Consider the following 12,726-nt stretch of genomic DNA (forward strand, 5'->3'; position numbering starts at 1 on the left):
GCAAAAAGGGACTCGAGCGTTTCAAAAGCCTCCAAGCACTTTACGCTTGAAGAACGTCGATGAATGCCTGTGACTTGGTACTGGGAGACTCTCAAAAGCTGTACACAGCCTGTAGTTTGTACTGGCGCTTTTATTATCCACCGTTTGGGTGGCTGGTATTTTGACGAGTGGTGAAATTAGGCGGGGAGCATAGAACACGGTTTGGTCCATTTTTTACAAGAAACGAATGAGCGAACACTTTTGTCTAGCTTTGATGCTTGTCAGCGTTGTTTCAATTTATTAGATTTGAATCTGGGATGCCGGGAAAAACAAATTGAGAAATCTTTATTGTGTTTGTCTTTTAGGTTATTTTCAACTTTTTTTAAAGATAAAACTTTTTTGTTATGTTACTCTACCTTGTAGAATTCCACTGATATTATCTTCTTTTCATTACGCCTTTACGTTTGTAACGTACACGTTACGGAAAACAGTACAACGCAAAATACAATGTGTCGCCCAATCAATAGTGACAAGTCGTCTAATTCGCCTTCGTATTAAATCTCATTTTTGTATTTTAACAACATACAGTTTAACTTAGTTTATTTTACGTAATAAACAGGATAAAAATTAACGATAACATGACATAAAAAAGTTAACAATTATATTATATCGTTAATCAACTGTTTATTACTGGTAATATTTATGCTTTATTAGTAACCATTGAGTTTTTGCAAATTGACTTTCACACAATTTAAATCACTTTTTTTTACAATTTTTCTAATCAGTGAGTTGCTGTTTTAAGCACCTGCACCCCAGTTTAAAACCAGCCAACTTTTTTAAACAACGTTTACCCCGGTCGTTTTAGGGTTAAAACTGGGTCTATGGGTTTCCTGGCCCCTCACGGTTCAGTGAACCCGGGGCGAGGTCCTAAACGTTCTTGACTGGGTTCATTCTTGAAAAACAAGTTCATCGCAACGTTTTGACGGACTCTTGTTTTTACAGGAAAGCGGTATTTTTTAAAAGGGCGCCAAATATGTTTGACGGAAACTAATTTGTTTTGTGTAATTTTTTTTACGCATTTTTGTAAAATTCTAAAAATTTTTTGAGCTAAACGCGCAGTACCGAACCCATACTATACTTCATGTTTGTGTTTTAAATTTACTTGTTTCATAGTTTACAACTGGTACGAAGGAAACTGAAAACCGATTTTGAATGTGAAATGGAAAACTTAAACGGATTAAAAATAAACTCCTACGATTTTTGTTCGATAAATTGGTAATTTAAACGTTACATTTTTTTCGGACGGTAACAACTTTCCATGGTGGTAATAATCAAGCAGAAAACTAAAAGTGCGCTTCGGCAAGTAATCTTTTTATTCGCGTTTTCCTGACTTTTTAGAAAACATTAGATTTTGTTTCCGCTTGTTTAAGATGCTCAATTAATCGGTCTGGTAATTAAAGCATATTCAAAACTGGAAAAAAATTAATTGGTTAAACAGAAACAACCCATAACGATTTTGCGGAAGATCTTGAATGAAAATGTTCAAGTAAAAACTTTTGTTCGCTCATTGCGCAAATTTATTTTATATTGTGTTTTTTTTTGTTCACTAATGGGTAAAAAATCAAAATGCGCAGAGACAAGTTAGGTTTTCAAAAAAAAACGAGACAGCTCGAAAAACCAATACGGTTCAGTGCGTGTTTTCTAGTTTAAAATTGCCTTCAAGTTAACAACCGTAGAAACAAAAATCGAACGGTCGAGTTGTGTTGTATTCAAAAGCACCCACGCACAAAATAACCCACCAAACACACGGCAGTGTAGCACTTTTAACCAATCGAGCGTCGGCCTAGCTAGCGGTGTGATACTTGGCCAGCCAGGCGTAGCCCCTCTACAATGGCTCGGTGTTGAGTTTCAAGTGAAATATCGCGCGTTCTCTTTGTGCCAGAGCCGCCGTCGCGCTTGGCGATTTCATTTAACCCCGTTCCCTTTTTGTGCCCATTCAGTCTGTTGCTCGGTCGCTCTGTTGTTCGCTGTACATGTTTTTTTTCGCCTCTAGGCTTCGGTTGGGTGTTTGGGCGTTGGTTAGTGTTTTATATAAAGGCAAAAATCTCCTTGCTGCGAATTTTGTGTTTTGATGATGATCTTCTGTCCGAATATGTTGCAATTTTTAAAACGATTTAACGATGGTTTTCAAACAGTGTAAAAATATTTTTTAATTTTTGTAATAAGATAATTTATTTTTTTTAGATTTTGATTATACTGGTTTTAAAGGCGACAAACTCTTGTCACGAAATTTGTGGATTTGGAGTGATTTTGAGTCAAGATTTGTTCGAATATTCGAAATAAGTCAGCAGTGATAGCGAAACATTGTTGAAAAAATGTTTAATTTAAGCAGAAGAATTTTTGAAGAATTTTTTTGGCGGCAACAGTATATTTAGGTATTTTTTTAAAGTTTTTTTTAATTTTATTGCTTGTATTTTAGTTTTGAATACACGCTTTAAGTTAAAAACTCATTCTTTGTCGCTGTTTCGCTGTACAGTTTTTTTTTCGCCTCTAGGTTTCGGTGGGGTCGTTGGGCGATGGTTGATTTTGCGCTGTTTTTATAACAGCGAACAACTCTTGATAAGACTTGTATTGATTTGTAGTGATTTTAAGTCAGAATTTGTTGAAGTATGTTAGCAGCGATACTAAAACAATGAAAAATTTAATTTAGGTAGATTAATTCGTTTTGAAATTTTTATAATTTTTTGGTGTTTTTTTTATTTTATTACAGGTATTTTGGTTTTAAATTCATACTCCATCACTGTTTGCGAGCTGTGTAAAGGTTTTATTTATAAAATTAAGGTATATTTTTTATTTTGATTAGACCGTTTATAATAAAAGCTTTATTAAAATCTGTTATAAAATAAGTCAGTAAAAAGTAAAAAAATCAAGAAAATGGTGAACGGAGCTTTACAAGTTTGTGGTTTCGTTACTGCCCTGTTGGGCTGGATCTTGTCCATCGTGACATGCGCCATTCCAAGTTGGAGAAAGAGCGACCAGCAAGGTACAAAAGTGTTTTGTTCCCCCAATTTATCCTCTTGTGAACGTTATCAATATATCGCACAATTTTTCGTTGGAAGCGCATTCCATTAATAAAACTTATATATTTTTCAAAATAATAAAAATAGTTTTGATCTAAAATAGACTAAAAAGACCGAAACTCTTCGAAAGAACTTTCGTTCGTTCGCATCAAAATTGAACATGGTTAAACAAAAACTAACTTTTCACGCGTATATTTTATCCGTAGTATTTAACATTGAGTCAAATCAATACATTATGGTTTACAAGGGATGTGTTTTGTAGAATACGCTGGTACCTGTACAACGCCAAAAAAGACTGCGTAAATGAACAAAATAACCTCCTTGGTATATTGGGGTACTGTAAACCAGTATAAGCCGTTTTAGTCCTTTTAATAATCTTGATTAGAAATGTCCGGTACTTGAAACTTTATTGCGACATAGATAACGATAAGTTTGGGAGAGAAGTTCAGCGACCCAATCCAATATCAAATGACGTCATTTCGATACCGAAAGAAGCTAAGTAGATGAAATTTGGATAGAAAACCATTGTCTAAACTCCTCTATTAATTTAGTATCGGTCGAGTACCGATACTACCACTTAACACGGTTCCGATCCGATATTATCGAATATTCCTACATACACCCCTATTGTATCTTGTGATTGGGTATAACAGGGTTTTTTTTAAGGTTTGGTTTGGGTGACCGCTAAGTAGTTTTAAGAGACCGCAAGTGTTTCAATTAAATACCAAAAAGTTGCAAGTCCAAAATTTTGGAAACCGCTGGAGAAATTTGGGGGACCGTTTTTGTCTCCCAAAACACCTTAAAAAACACACTGGGGTATCAGCTCCGATCTGATATTATGGTACATCTCTAATCTCGATGCGTGAAATAAGTAGCCTACTTTACTAACACATTAATCGGTTTTATTGCAACTTTTCAGGCGAGGTTATTGAGTCAGTGTATCGGACGACGGGCTTGTGGTCGGCCTGCACACATCAGACCACAGGAATCTATGCTTGTGATTCTTACGACTCCTTCTTTCTCGGCCTCCCCGTCTCTTTGCAGGTATGTGGCTATCACCCCAAAGATCTTATTGTGCCCCTGTGGACACGGTTTGCCTTGTGTTCCACCCTTTGGTCGCTATTGTGTTTACGCACAAGTGTACGACATTCCTATAAGCAGGGTTGCCATGCTAATGCTATTGCCATTAGCATAGACCGCAAAAGGACGAGGAGAAATTTAACTTTTCATACAACGAAACACGCTTTTAAACAAATCTTTGCTTTCATGCGAGCCAAGACCTACCACATTTGATCAAAAATGCTTGTTTGTTCAACGGCATTTTCGGTCTTAAACTTAATCTATTGTAAACAACTAAACGTAATAAACGTAATTCTAGTTCAAAAAAAAAATGACCCAAGACCACACTTTTAACAATAAAAAAAGCAAAAATTATACTTTTTAGGCAATTTACTGCCATGGTTAAATCTATGGTTTGGTTGTGTGTTTCACCGAACAACTCCACTGATGTCGAGCTTTTGCTTGCCCAACACTAAAGTAGAGGGCTTAATGGCCATTAGGACGCTTCCCAGAAAACCGCCAAACTATTGTAGTAAGCTTCCCGTAGCTTCCTATTGTTCGAGTTAAATTCGACCAGTTTTCAAGGCCTTTTAAAAGGGTCCCGGCTCTTTATTACCAGCAGCTTTTTCTACGTTTTTAGCAATGATTTAGCGCCATTTGTTTTCTAATTCAGTTTTAACAGCTGTTTTGAACACACCAGTTTTATACTTTATTCAAATTAGCACTAAATTAAGTCAGTAAAACTGGTTCAAAAAGGGAGCCGGTATTGAAATGGCTATGTTAGCTGGCCAGCTCGTCAGCCAGACTAAAGCTTGTTCACGAACGTTTTCCTTTTGAAAAGGAACGCCGTGGAAAGATGTAACAAAAGGTAAATGGCTTACCTTTTCAAGGACGAACTAGCGGCCTTGGTAATCTTGTTACAACATTTTTCTACAGGACGCTAAGCGAATGAATGCTAAAGCCCAGACTTGCCTGTTAGTTTTCCAATGTTTATTTTTTACATGGAGTCTGGAGTCAGGTGACCTTTTTGACGTATTTTAACCGATTGTTTCTTAAAATGAACCTTTCGTCATCCTCGTTTGGCCTGAACCCTTTAAATGACTTGCACTGAAAACTAATTTATAGTATAAAGTTGTTATATTTCGAAATGACCCTCCATTATCCTCTGTAATGCAAACGTTAGAAACTCTCTTTTCGTTATATAATCTTTTGAACTTGCAATGCTAAAAATAACAAACTGTGACCTAAAATTGCGCTGGTTTACTTGAGCCTAGGCTGTCCGTGCCTTTAGGGCTAAGACTGGAAACAAATTTCAGAAACCTTTTTTTTTCAAATCTAATTGTAAATATAAGGAAGTTATGTACTTATTTAAACATACCGGTACATGGCTTAAGAAGCAAACTTTATCCTAACAATTCACTCTGGTTTATGTTTCCAGGCCGCCCGTGCCCTCACCTGTCTGAGCATGGCCGTTGGATTCTTCGGGGCCATCCTTTGCATCATGGGACTCAACTGCACCAACGTTTCCACTGACAACCCCAAGCTTAAGTCCCGTATGGTGAGCACTTGAATTTTTTAACTTTATCGTGGTTCTTCAGCTTTTTGGGGGGTCGGTTAACACCAGTGGTGAAGGAGTCCGGAACGACCCCGGTGTTAAAGAATAAAAAAAATACATATATATTTTTACAAGAAAGATTAATTTTTACCAGGCCATATCCCTTCTTTACCAGGCTATCCTGTTACTTCCTAAATTTTTATTTAAAGTAAGATTTCAGGTACCTCAATCGATGACCTCAGGTTTCATAAGTTTCTTGTTTTATGGACAAATTTTGAAATATATTAATCCCATTGTAGCTCACGCAACAGAATAATAATTTCACGTAGATACATTTTGTAAGCTTTTTGGGGATTTAAATCGAAAATCAATTTAAAGCCAAAAAGGTCGAACCAATCAAAATGTTGTCATAAGGGAAGTAGAACGTTTGTTGAATTAGACAAAATGGTATTAAACCATGGGCTTTATCCGGCGGGTTGGCTGTGAAAAGCATACGAGGAATGAAATCGTCCCCAAAATGAATTCTTCAAAATTTCACTACACTTGTATTCAATTGATGTAACGATTCCAGGAACGAAATTTAATAAAAAAGCACGGTAAAGAGGAAATACAACGTTTGTTCAAGTGTTGACAAAGCTGCTAGTTCAAAACCCAGCCAAGTGCCAATTGAGCGATTTAATTTTCCTGCGATGAAAGCTTCAATTTTCACCCTTGCTTGTTTGTCCATAGTTATGACGTCATTTAGTATCGGATAGCGGTACTTTTTGTGTAAAATATCGTTTATCGGTATCGAAATAATATGAGTATTAACAAAAGTCCCTAAAGACGATTCCAGAAATAAAATAAAAGACGATTTTCAGAAAAAAAAACTATTACGGATGAAAGGAAGTATAACATTAATTTAGGTGTTGACAAAACTCCAATATTCAACCCGCACACAAGTCCCAATAGTATTCAACGATTTAGTTTTCCTGCGCTGAAAGTTTCAATTTCCTCCATTACGCTTGTTTGAGAATAGTGATGACGTCATTTGGTATCGAATCGCGATATTTTTTTCTAAAATATCGGGTATTGGAATCGGAAGAAAATGACCAGTATCTGACATTCCTATGCGAAGTTGTTTTAACGATTTCAAGAACCAAGAACTAATATAGAAACACGGATAAGAGGAAATATAACATTCATTCAGGTGTTGACAAAATTTCAATATTGCGACCCACGCAAGTCGCAATGTTATTTGTCACGAGACCCAGTTTCCCCAGAATAGAATTCGCCCTCTCTCGCCCACGCAAATCCCAGACAGCGTAGTCGCACCTAACGCCTTATAAGGAGCGTCCAACACAGACTAAAGGCGACCGTACACAGGAATAGAATGGGTCTCTACGTAATTGTGTTGGCTTACCCTTATGAAAGGTGCGGTCTGGCTGTTACGACATCCCTGTGTGACTTGGGTACTGAGAAGTGTTTTTTTCGGGGGTTTTGGGTTACCCCGAATTACCCCGAACTTTTATGACGTCATTTTTTCGGAGTCATGGGTTTGGATAATTTCGTTGTGGGCTTTTCCTGTTTCGATGTTTGTTTGGGTTTTACGCTTGGGTTGGTAAATACGTATTAGGCGCTAATTATCGTAATTTTCAAAGTATTATATATTTAAAAATACCTGTATATAAAGTAATTTAACGTTCTCAAGGTCATCTATTCCTTTAATGATTTACGTTTGCAAAATAATTTAGGGTCAGTTTAAGCCTATACTTCGCCCTTTTTCTTTTTTATTAGGATTACTTTGAGTGCAATTGCACAGTTTTTCTACAATTCTGTTCCTAAACTAGAACGACCTAAATGTCAGTTCGTCTGATCGATTTACGTTGAAAGCAGTCGAGTGTGACGGCGGATAGAATCGGAATGTTTTCGCTTGATCACAAAAGCCCGAAAGAAAACAAGAGCCGTGCGGTTTATTATTGGGGGGCCATGGTTTAACATTGTCACAGACAAATTCGCCCTCTTGTGTTTTTAGGGATTCGAATAGATGCCATCCCTGATGAAACCTATAGGCGCACAGTATAGTTCTTTAAACGGGTGAAATTTTGATTGCGTGTTTTGTTTAGAGTGCTTGTAAATTAGGTCAAGCGATTCCGAGTGCTAACGATTTTGTATCAATTCGTCAACGAATTCGATTTTATCATAATCTAGCTTTTCCAAGGTTACCGAATCAAAAATATTTTTTTCGTTTATTTATTTTTTTCAATTTGTAAATAGTTAAAACGTGTCGCAGGGTAACTTTCGCACAAATAAATTTGGCGATAAAAGTTGCGTCGAAGCTTCCCCAACCCAAAAATGTTAAGCTTAATCGCGATTATTGAAATCATTGGCCTCCACCATCTTTCCAATTAGATTATTGTGAAGGTATGTCGAGGCCTAAAAAACAATAGTCCCAAGTGAGGTTCGAACTCACGACCTCGGCCGTCCCGGGACCATTACTTGACCAAGTGAACTAACGCAGGCTCAGTGGGGAGCGAAAACATCCATAGCATTGCTACCTACTCCAACTTGTTTGTAAATCTAGGCTCAGGTGAGATTCGAACCCACGACCTGGACAATCTGGGAACAACCATATCCCGACTAAGCTACGTGTGTAACGAATGTTTCATTTGCCTTAAAGAGAAATGCATAATAAAACCTGGTCCGTCATATTAGTTAATACTTAGCATAACGAAAAGGCAAACAAACGTAAATATTGGCAGCCTCGAAAGCCCAACAAAATTTGAACACAACATAAAGTAAAATAAAAGTGTGAATTTCATTTTAGCTAAAAACGTGATCCAGTATCACTAATTGTGTAATGAATGTAATAGTTTGTTTAAAGATGTATATGGCTAAAAACCTGATCCCGACATCACTTATCCTCATCTTCTTCTGTCCTCCAGGTGATCGTTTCCGCGATCCTGAACATGATCGGAGGAATCGCTATCGGGATCGCCGTGTCCTGGTTCGCATCCAACATCCTCCGGGAATATCAGAACCAGGTCCTCCTTGGATCCACTCTGGCCGCCACAAAATACGTCTACGGGGAGGCACTCTTCCTTGGATGGGTGAGTCCCGAGATTAAATTCACATATTTTAGGTTAAAATTTCCAACGGGGCTGGATTAAAAGATTGGACGAATCTTTGAATCTCAGAGGAGTCTTTAAAGTTGATCAAGTCAAAAATGTCTACAGTTAAAAAAGCAGCTTCAGAAAGGCTAGATCACAGTTGTTGAACACATTTGTGTGTGCATCTTTCATTGAATGGCTAGTTGTGAGCCTAAAACCGCGAGATTTAATTTATATTTTAGGTTAAACTTTACAACGGGGCTGGATTAAAAGATGATGTGATCTTCTAAAAAGGTCTTAAATTTTAAAGCCTTTAAAGTTGATCAATTCTAAACTGTCTTCGGTTTAAAGAAAATGGCGAGCAAACGATTTTTCTTTTAAAGTCCGAATAAGGGATTTACATAGGCGGTTAAAGTTGTTTGACATGGTGTTTATAAATATGAAATTAACAGACTTTTGTCTTTATCTGTTTCCACAGACGGCTCGCCATTGTGAGTTAGTTTTTTATAGTTTGGGTAACTTTTACACTCAGTCCCACAAAAACAAAAATTTTATTAACTTTTTGTATATTTAAACCACTTTGATTTTTTTGTATTTTTGAACGTTTTTTAAACCATATCAATTTTTTGAACCAAAATAATCAAATTCAAAGTTTGGTATTTTTATTAAACTTGGCATATTTTCTTCATAAGCTATGTGACGAGACAAAGGCGTGTCATTATGTCTAAATCTTTTCATCGGTCCAGTGGACTCTAATTCGTAATTCAGTATTGCGTATACATACGTCATTAAAAGCCGATACTTCGCGGATTTGTCGACAGTCAGAAATGTGACGTAATTTAATTACGTCTTTGTTGAACGGGAAACCATAACAGAAATCAGGATTGAACCTAATATGCCTAAGGTTAAAAGGTTCCAGACTAGCTCTGATAGAACTTTAACAGTGAGAGCGCCTTTTGGATCGGGTATACTTATTTAAGGGTTCGTGAATTGAGTTATCATGTTTGGCATTCTCTAAAACTTGTTTTATCGGCCATGCCGGTGGTGAAGTTCTTATTTCCCACGTTATGCGCGCATATTAAATTACCAAAGAACCTCAAACTTGTTCCGGGTGAGTTAAAACTGCTCACCCGATTACGACGGTGATAAAAACTATTGATAGTCGGTGATGAAACCTATTGATTTGGTGTAGTGAAAAAAAGCGGGGCTTACTCTAACTTTTAACATCAAATCGTATACTTGAAAAGCAAACGAAAAAAATAGCATATCACCTCTAGCACAGGGGTTCTTAAACTGGGGTCCATGAACCCCTTGGAGGTGCGTAAATTAGTTTTAGGGGGTCCATGAAGGCCTAATTGAAATATTTGTGTATATTTAAAAAGTAATCATTTTTTCAAAGAAAGCAGTTTAATTACAACCAAAATGGTTTTGTACTGACTGTATTTAGACTCCATTATACTTTCACATTTTTTAGACCGAAATCTACAGATTCATGAAGTTTATTTGTATTGTAACGTCAGTTTATGACGTCATTTTTTGACAATTTTTACATATCGTGGTCCACACGACGTCAAAAAAAATATTTTAGGGGTCGCTATATAAAAAGTTTGAGAACCCCTGATCTAGCAGTAGGTTGGACAACCACAATGTTCACGGCTTATAAAGACTTTTATAAAGGTTGGCGGCTGTAAGGGTTAAGTTACAAGGTTGGATTTCACTTGAATGCGTTTAGTTTTGCTTGTCTGCATACCAGCACCTATTCAACGCAGCTTGTTGGAATGTAGAGTGTAAAACCAGTTTTCGGTTAGGTCTTGTTACCTTTCAGCATAACTTTCATTAGTCACTTTACATAGTTTTAAGCCATTTTTTACTTGTGAATGCAAGTTTCTGGATAACTTAAGATTTTAAGCATCTTACTTTTTTTTTTTTTTGACGACCCTAATCACATTGTTCGTAGACCTTTAACTAAACCAACACAAATTTACACAGTTTTCTGCAAAAAAAAATAACTTAGTTAGGACTTTCTAGCTCTAGCGAATAAAAATTGATTGGATAAATTTTAATTAATCTTTTTTAATTTTCATCGACGTTTTATTTGCAACTTGTGGTCTATACTTTTACGTCAAGACTTTATTGTTTTCAATTAATACACCCGTGGTCATTGAGTTAATTTGCTCATCATGCCAAAATAAAAATACCCAAAAAACACCTGAACCCTACATTACTTTCTTGCTTTAATTTCCTAATTATTTAGCTTTCTATAGTGTTTAGTTTAATACCCGAAAAAAACCTATCGTTTTTTTTCCAACATTTATTTTGTGTTTACTCTTTAATGGTACTGAAAATTAACTGGCGTACCTGAACCTACATTTATTTATTGTATTTATTTGGTTGTCAAGGTTTCTATGGCGGTAAGCATCATTTAAAAATTATTTATTTGAACAACATTTATTTTTTTTCTTATTTTTTAAGCTTTCTATGGCGTTAACATCATTAAAAATACGAGAATTGTTGAATTGACCAACATTTTACTCAGTTTATTGGTTTACTTGTTCAGGTTTCAATGGTTCTGAGTATTATCGGCGGCTTGGTTCAATGCTGCTCATCATGGAATGTTGACGACGATGATTCTGGTCGTGGTCATTACGCCTACAACCCTCCCAAGCCCAAGCATTCCTCGGCCGAATACATCTGAGTGAACAACATACAAAAGGCACACCAACTACTATTAGCACCTACACACGGGTCATGTTGCACACGAAAAATTATCACTTCAAGTCAATTTCTGTACTCTTAACTGTAAAATGAATCTTACTTTCAAGCCGTATTTGCCTTGTTAAATGTTGTAAGTTAGGCGGCACCGTTATTTGGCAAATAATTGTAACTTTAATTATCTTTTTACAGCCTTGTTTAGGTAAAACAACGAAATTTCGTTTGTTTAATTTGTGTTCTTACATGTTTTGTTTTTACTTGATTAAACGTGGCTGTTGTTATATAATTAGCGTTTAACAGTGTCACCTAACTTACAGATTAAGTCTTAACGTCGAGCTTAACTTCTATCAATTTAGCAACGTTTTATTTTGTGCTTTTAAGTTACCAACCAGAAAAACATTCAGCTTGCATTTTGTCCTGCTTTCGTGAATTTCCAGTCGTCTATTCTTGTTTTTTTGTACAAAGGGTTGCTGTGATTGTACCATGTAGTAAACCGAACGCGGTCGACTGATGTCAATGCTCCTACCTACTTTTAAATTGCGTTGCTGTTTGCTCGTTTTTTCCTGATAACAATCAATGAAAATTTCCCTGAAGCATTACGCTCTTCGGCGCTTTTGCAGTCCTGTCAAGTTTTTGTAACGGAGAACTTAAATTTTTGTGAATATCGTCGCCCTCCTAATAAATCGGTTTTCTGTAAAAGCGTCTCTTGTTGGCAGCCTATTGCTGATTAAGGTAACATAATTTCGACATAGGCCTAAAAGCGAAATAATTCCCAGCCGAAAACGAAATAATAGCAAATACGGTTTGTCGGACCCGGAAGGAATCTTTGATCTTTTTTACTTGGCCCAGCCAACGTAGTTTAATAATTGTTATAAAAAGCCTATATTTTGGACATACAAATTACTAGGAAAGTCTTAAATAACATCAGCCCCAAATGTAATTTTTACCGGAGCTCCCTGTAATATTTTAGTAGCTTGTATTCATTTGAAAATAAATTAAGTCCAAGTCATCAGTTTCCCAAGTCAAGTCATAATTAGAACAAGTCAACTCCAAGCCATAAAATCAAACGTTAAGTCAGCGTGGTCCAACTGCAGGCCCGCGAGTTCAGCTTTTTGGGCCCGCGAACTGATAGTCAGCTTTAGTTCAAATTGGCAATATCACTTCAATTTTTGTTTTTTAATTTTTTGGTGTTGAAATTAGTTCATAACTGCCGCAATTGAACAAAGGTATACATTCCATAAAGTTAGTATAT

The 12,726-nt window shown here is 36.4% G+C and overlaps 1 protein-coding gene across 1 annotated transcript; it reads left to right on the forward strand.

Moving 5' to 3' along the window:
- Positions 1-2,812: 2,812 nt before the first annotated feature.
- LOC146139254 (claudin-7-like) lies at positions 2,813-11,922 on the forward strand. The gene is made up of 5 exons (XM_083391115.1): positions 2,813-3,022; positions 3,979-4,103; positions 5,557-5,676; positions 8,598-8,762; positions 11,320-11,922. Exons 1-5 carry the CDS (start codon positions 2,914-2,916, stop codon positions 11,455-11,457), a joined length of 657 nt encoding a protein of 218 aa, XP_083247241.1. The 5' UTR covers positions 2,813-2,913; the 3' UTR covers positions 11,458-11,922.
- The last annotated feature ends 804 nt before the right edge of the window (positions 11,923-12,726 follow it).

This window comes from Ascidiella aspersa, chromosome 6 (genome assembly GCF_963924565.1).
Source record: "Ascidiella aspersa chromosome 6, kaAscAspe10.2, whole genome shotgun sequence".
NCBI classification, from domain to species: domain Eukaryota; kingdom Metazoa; phylum Chordata; class Ascidiacea; order Phlebobranchia; family Ascidiidae; genus Ascidiella; species Ascidiella aspersa.

Coding starts and splice junctions, on each gene's coding strand:
- LOC146139254 (XM_083391115.1), top strand. CDS start 2,914: ATGGTGAACGGAGCTTTACAAGTTTGTGGTTTCGTTACTGCCCTGTTG. Junction 3,023..3,978: donor GAGAAAGAGCGACCAGCAAG/GTACAAAAGTGT, acceptor GCAACTTTTCAG/GCGAGGTTATTGAGTCAGTG. Junction 5,677..8,597: donor CCAAGCTTAAGTCCCGTATG/GTGAGCACTTGA, acceptor TCTGTCCTCCAG/GTGATCGTTTCCGCGATCCT.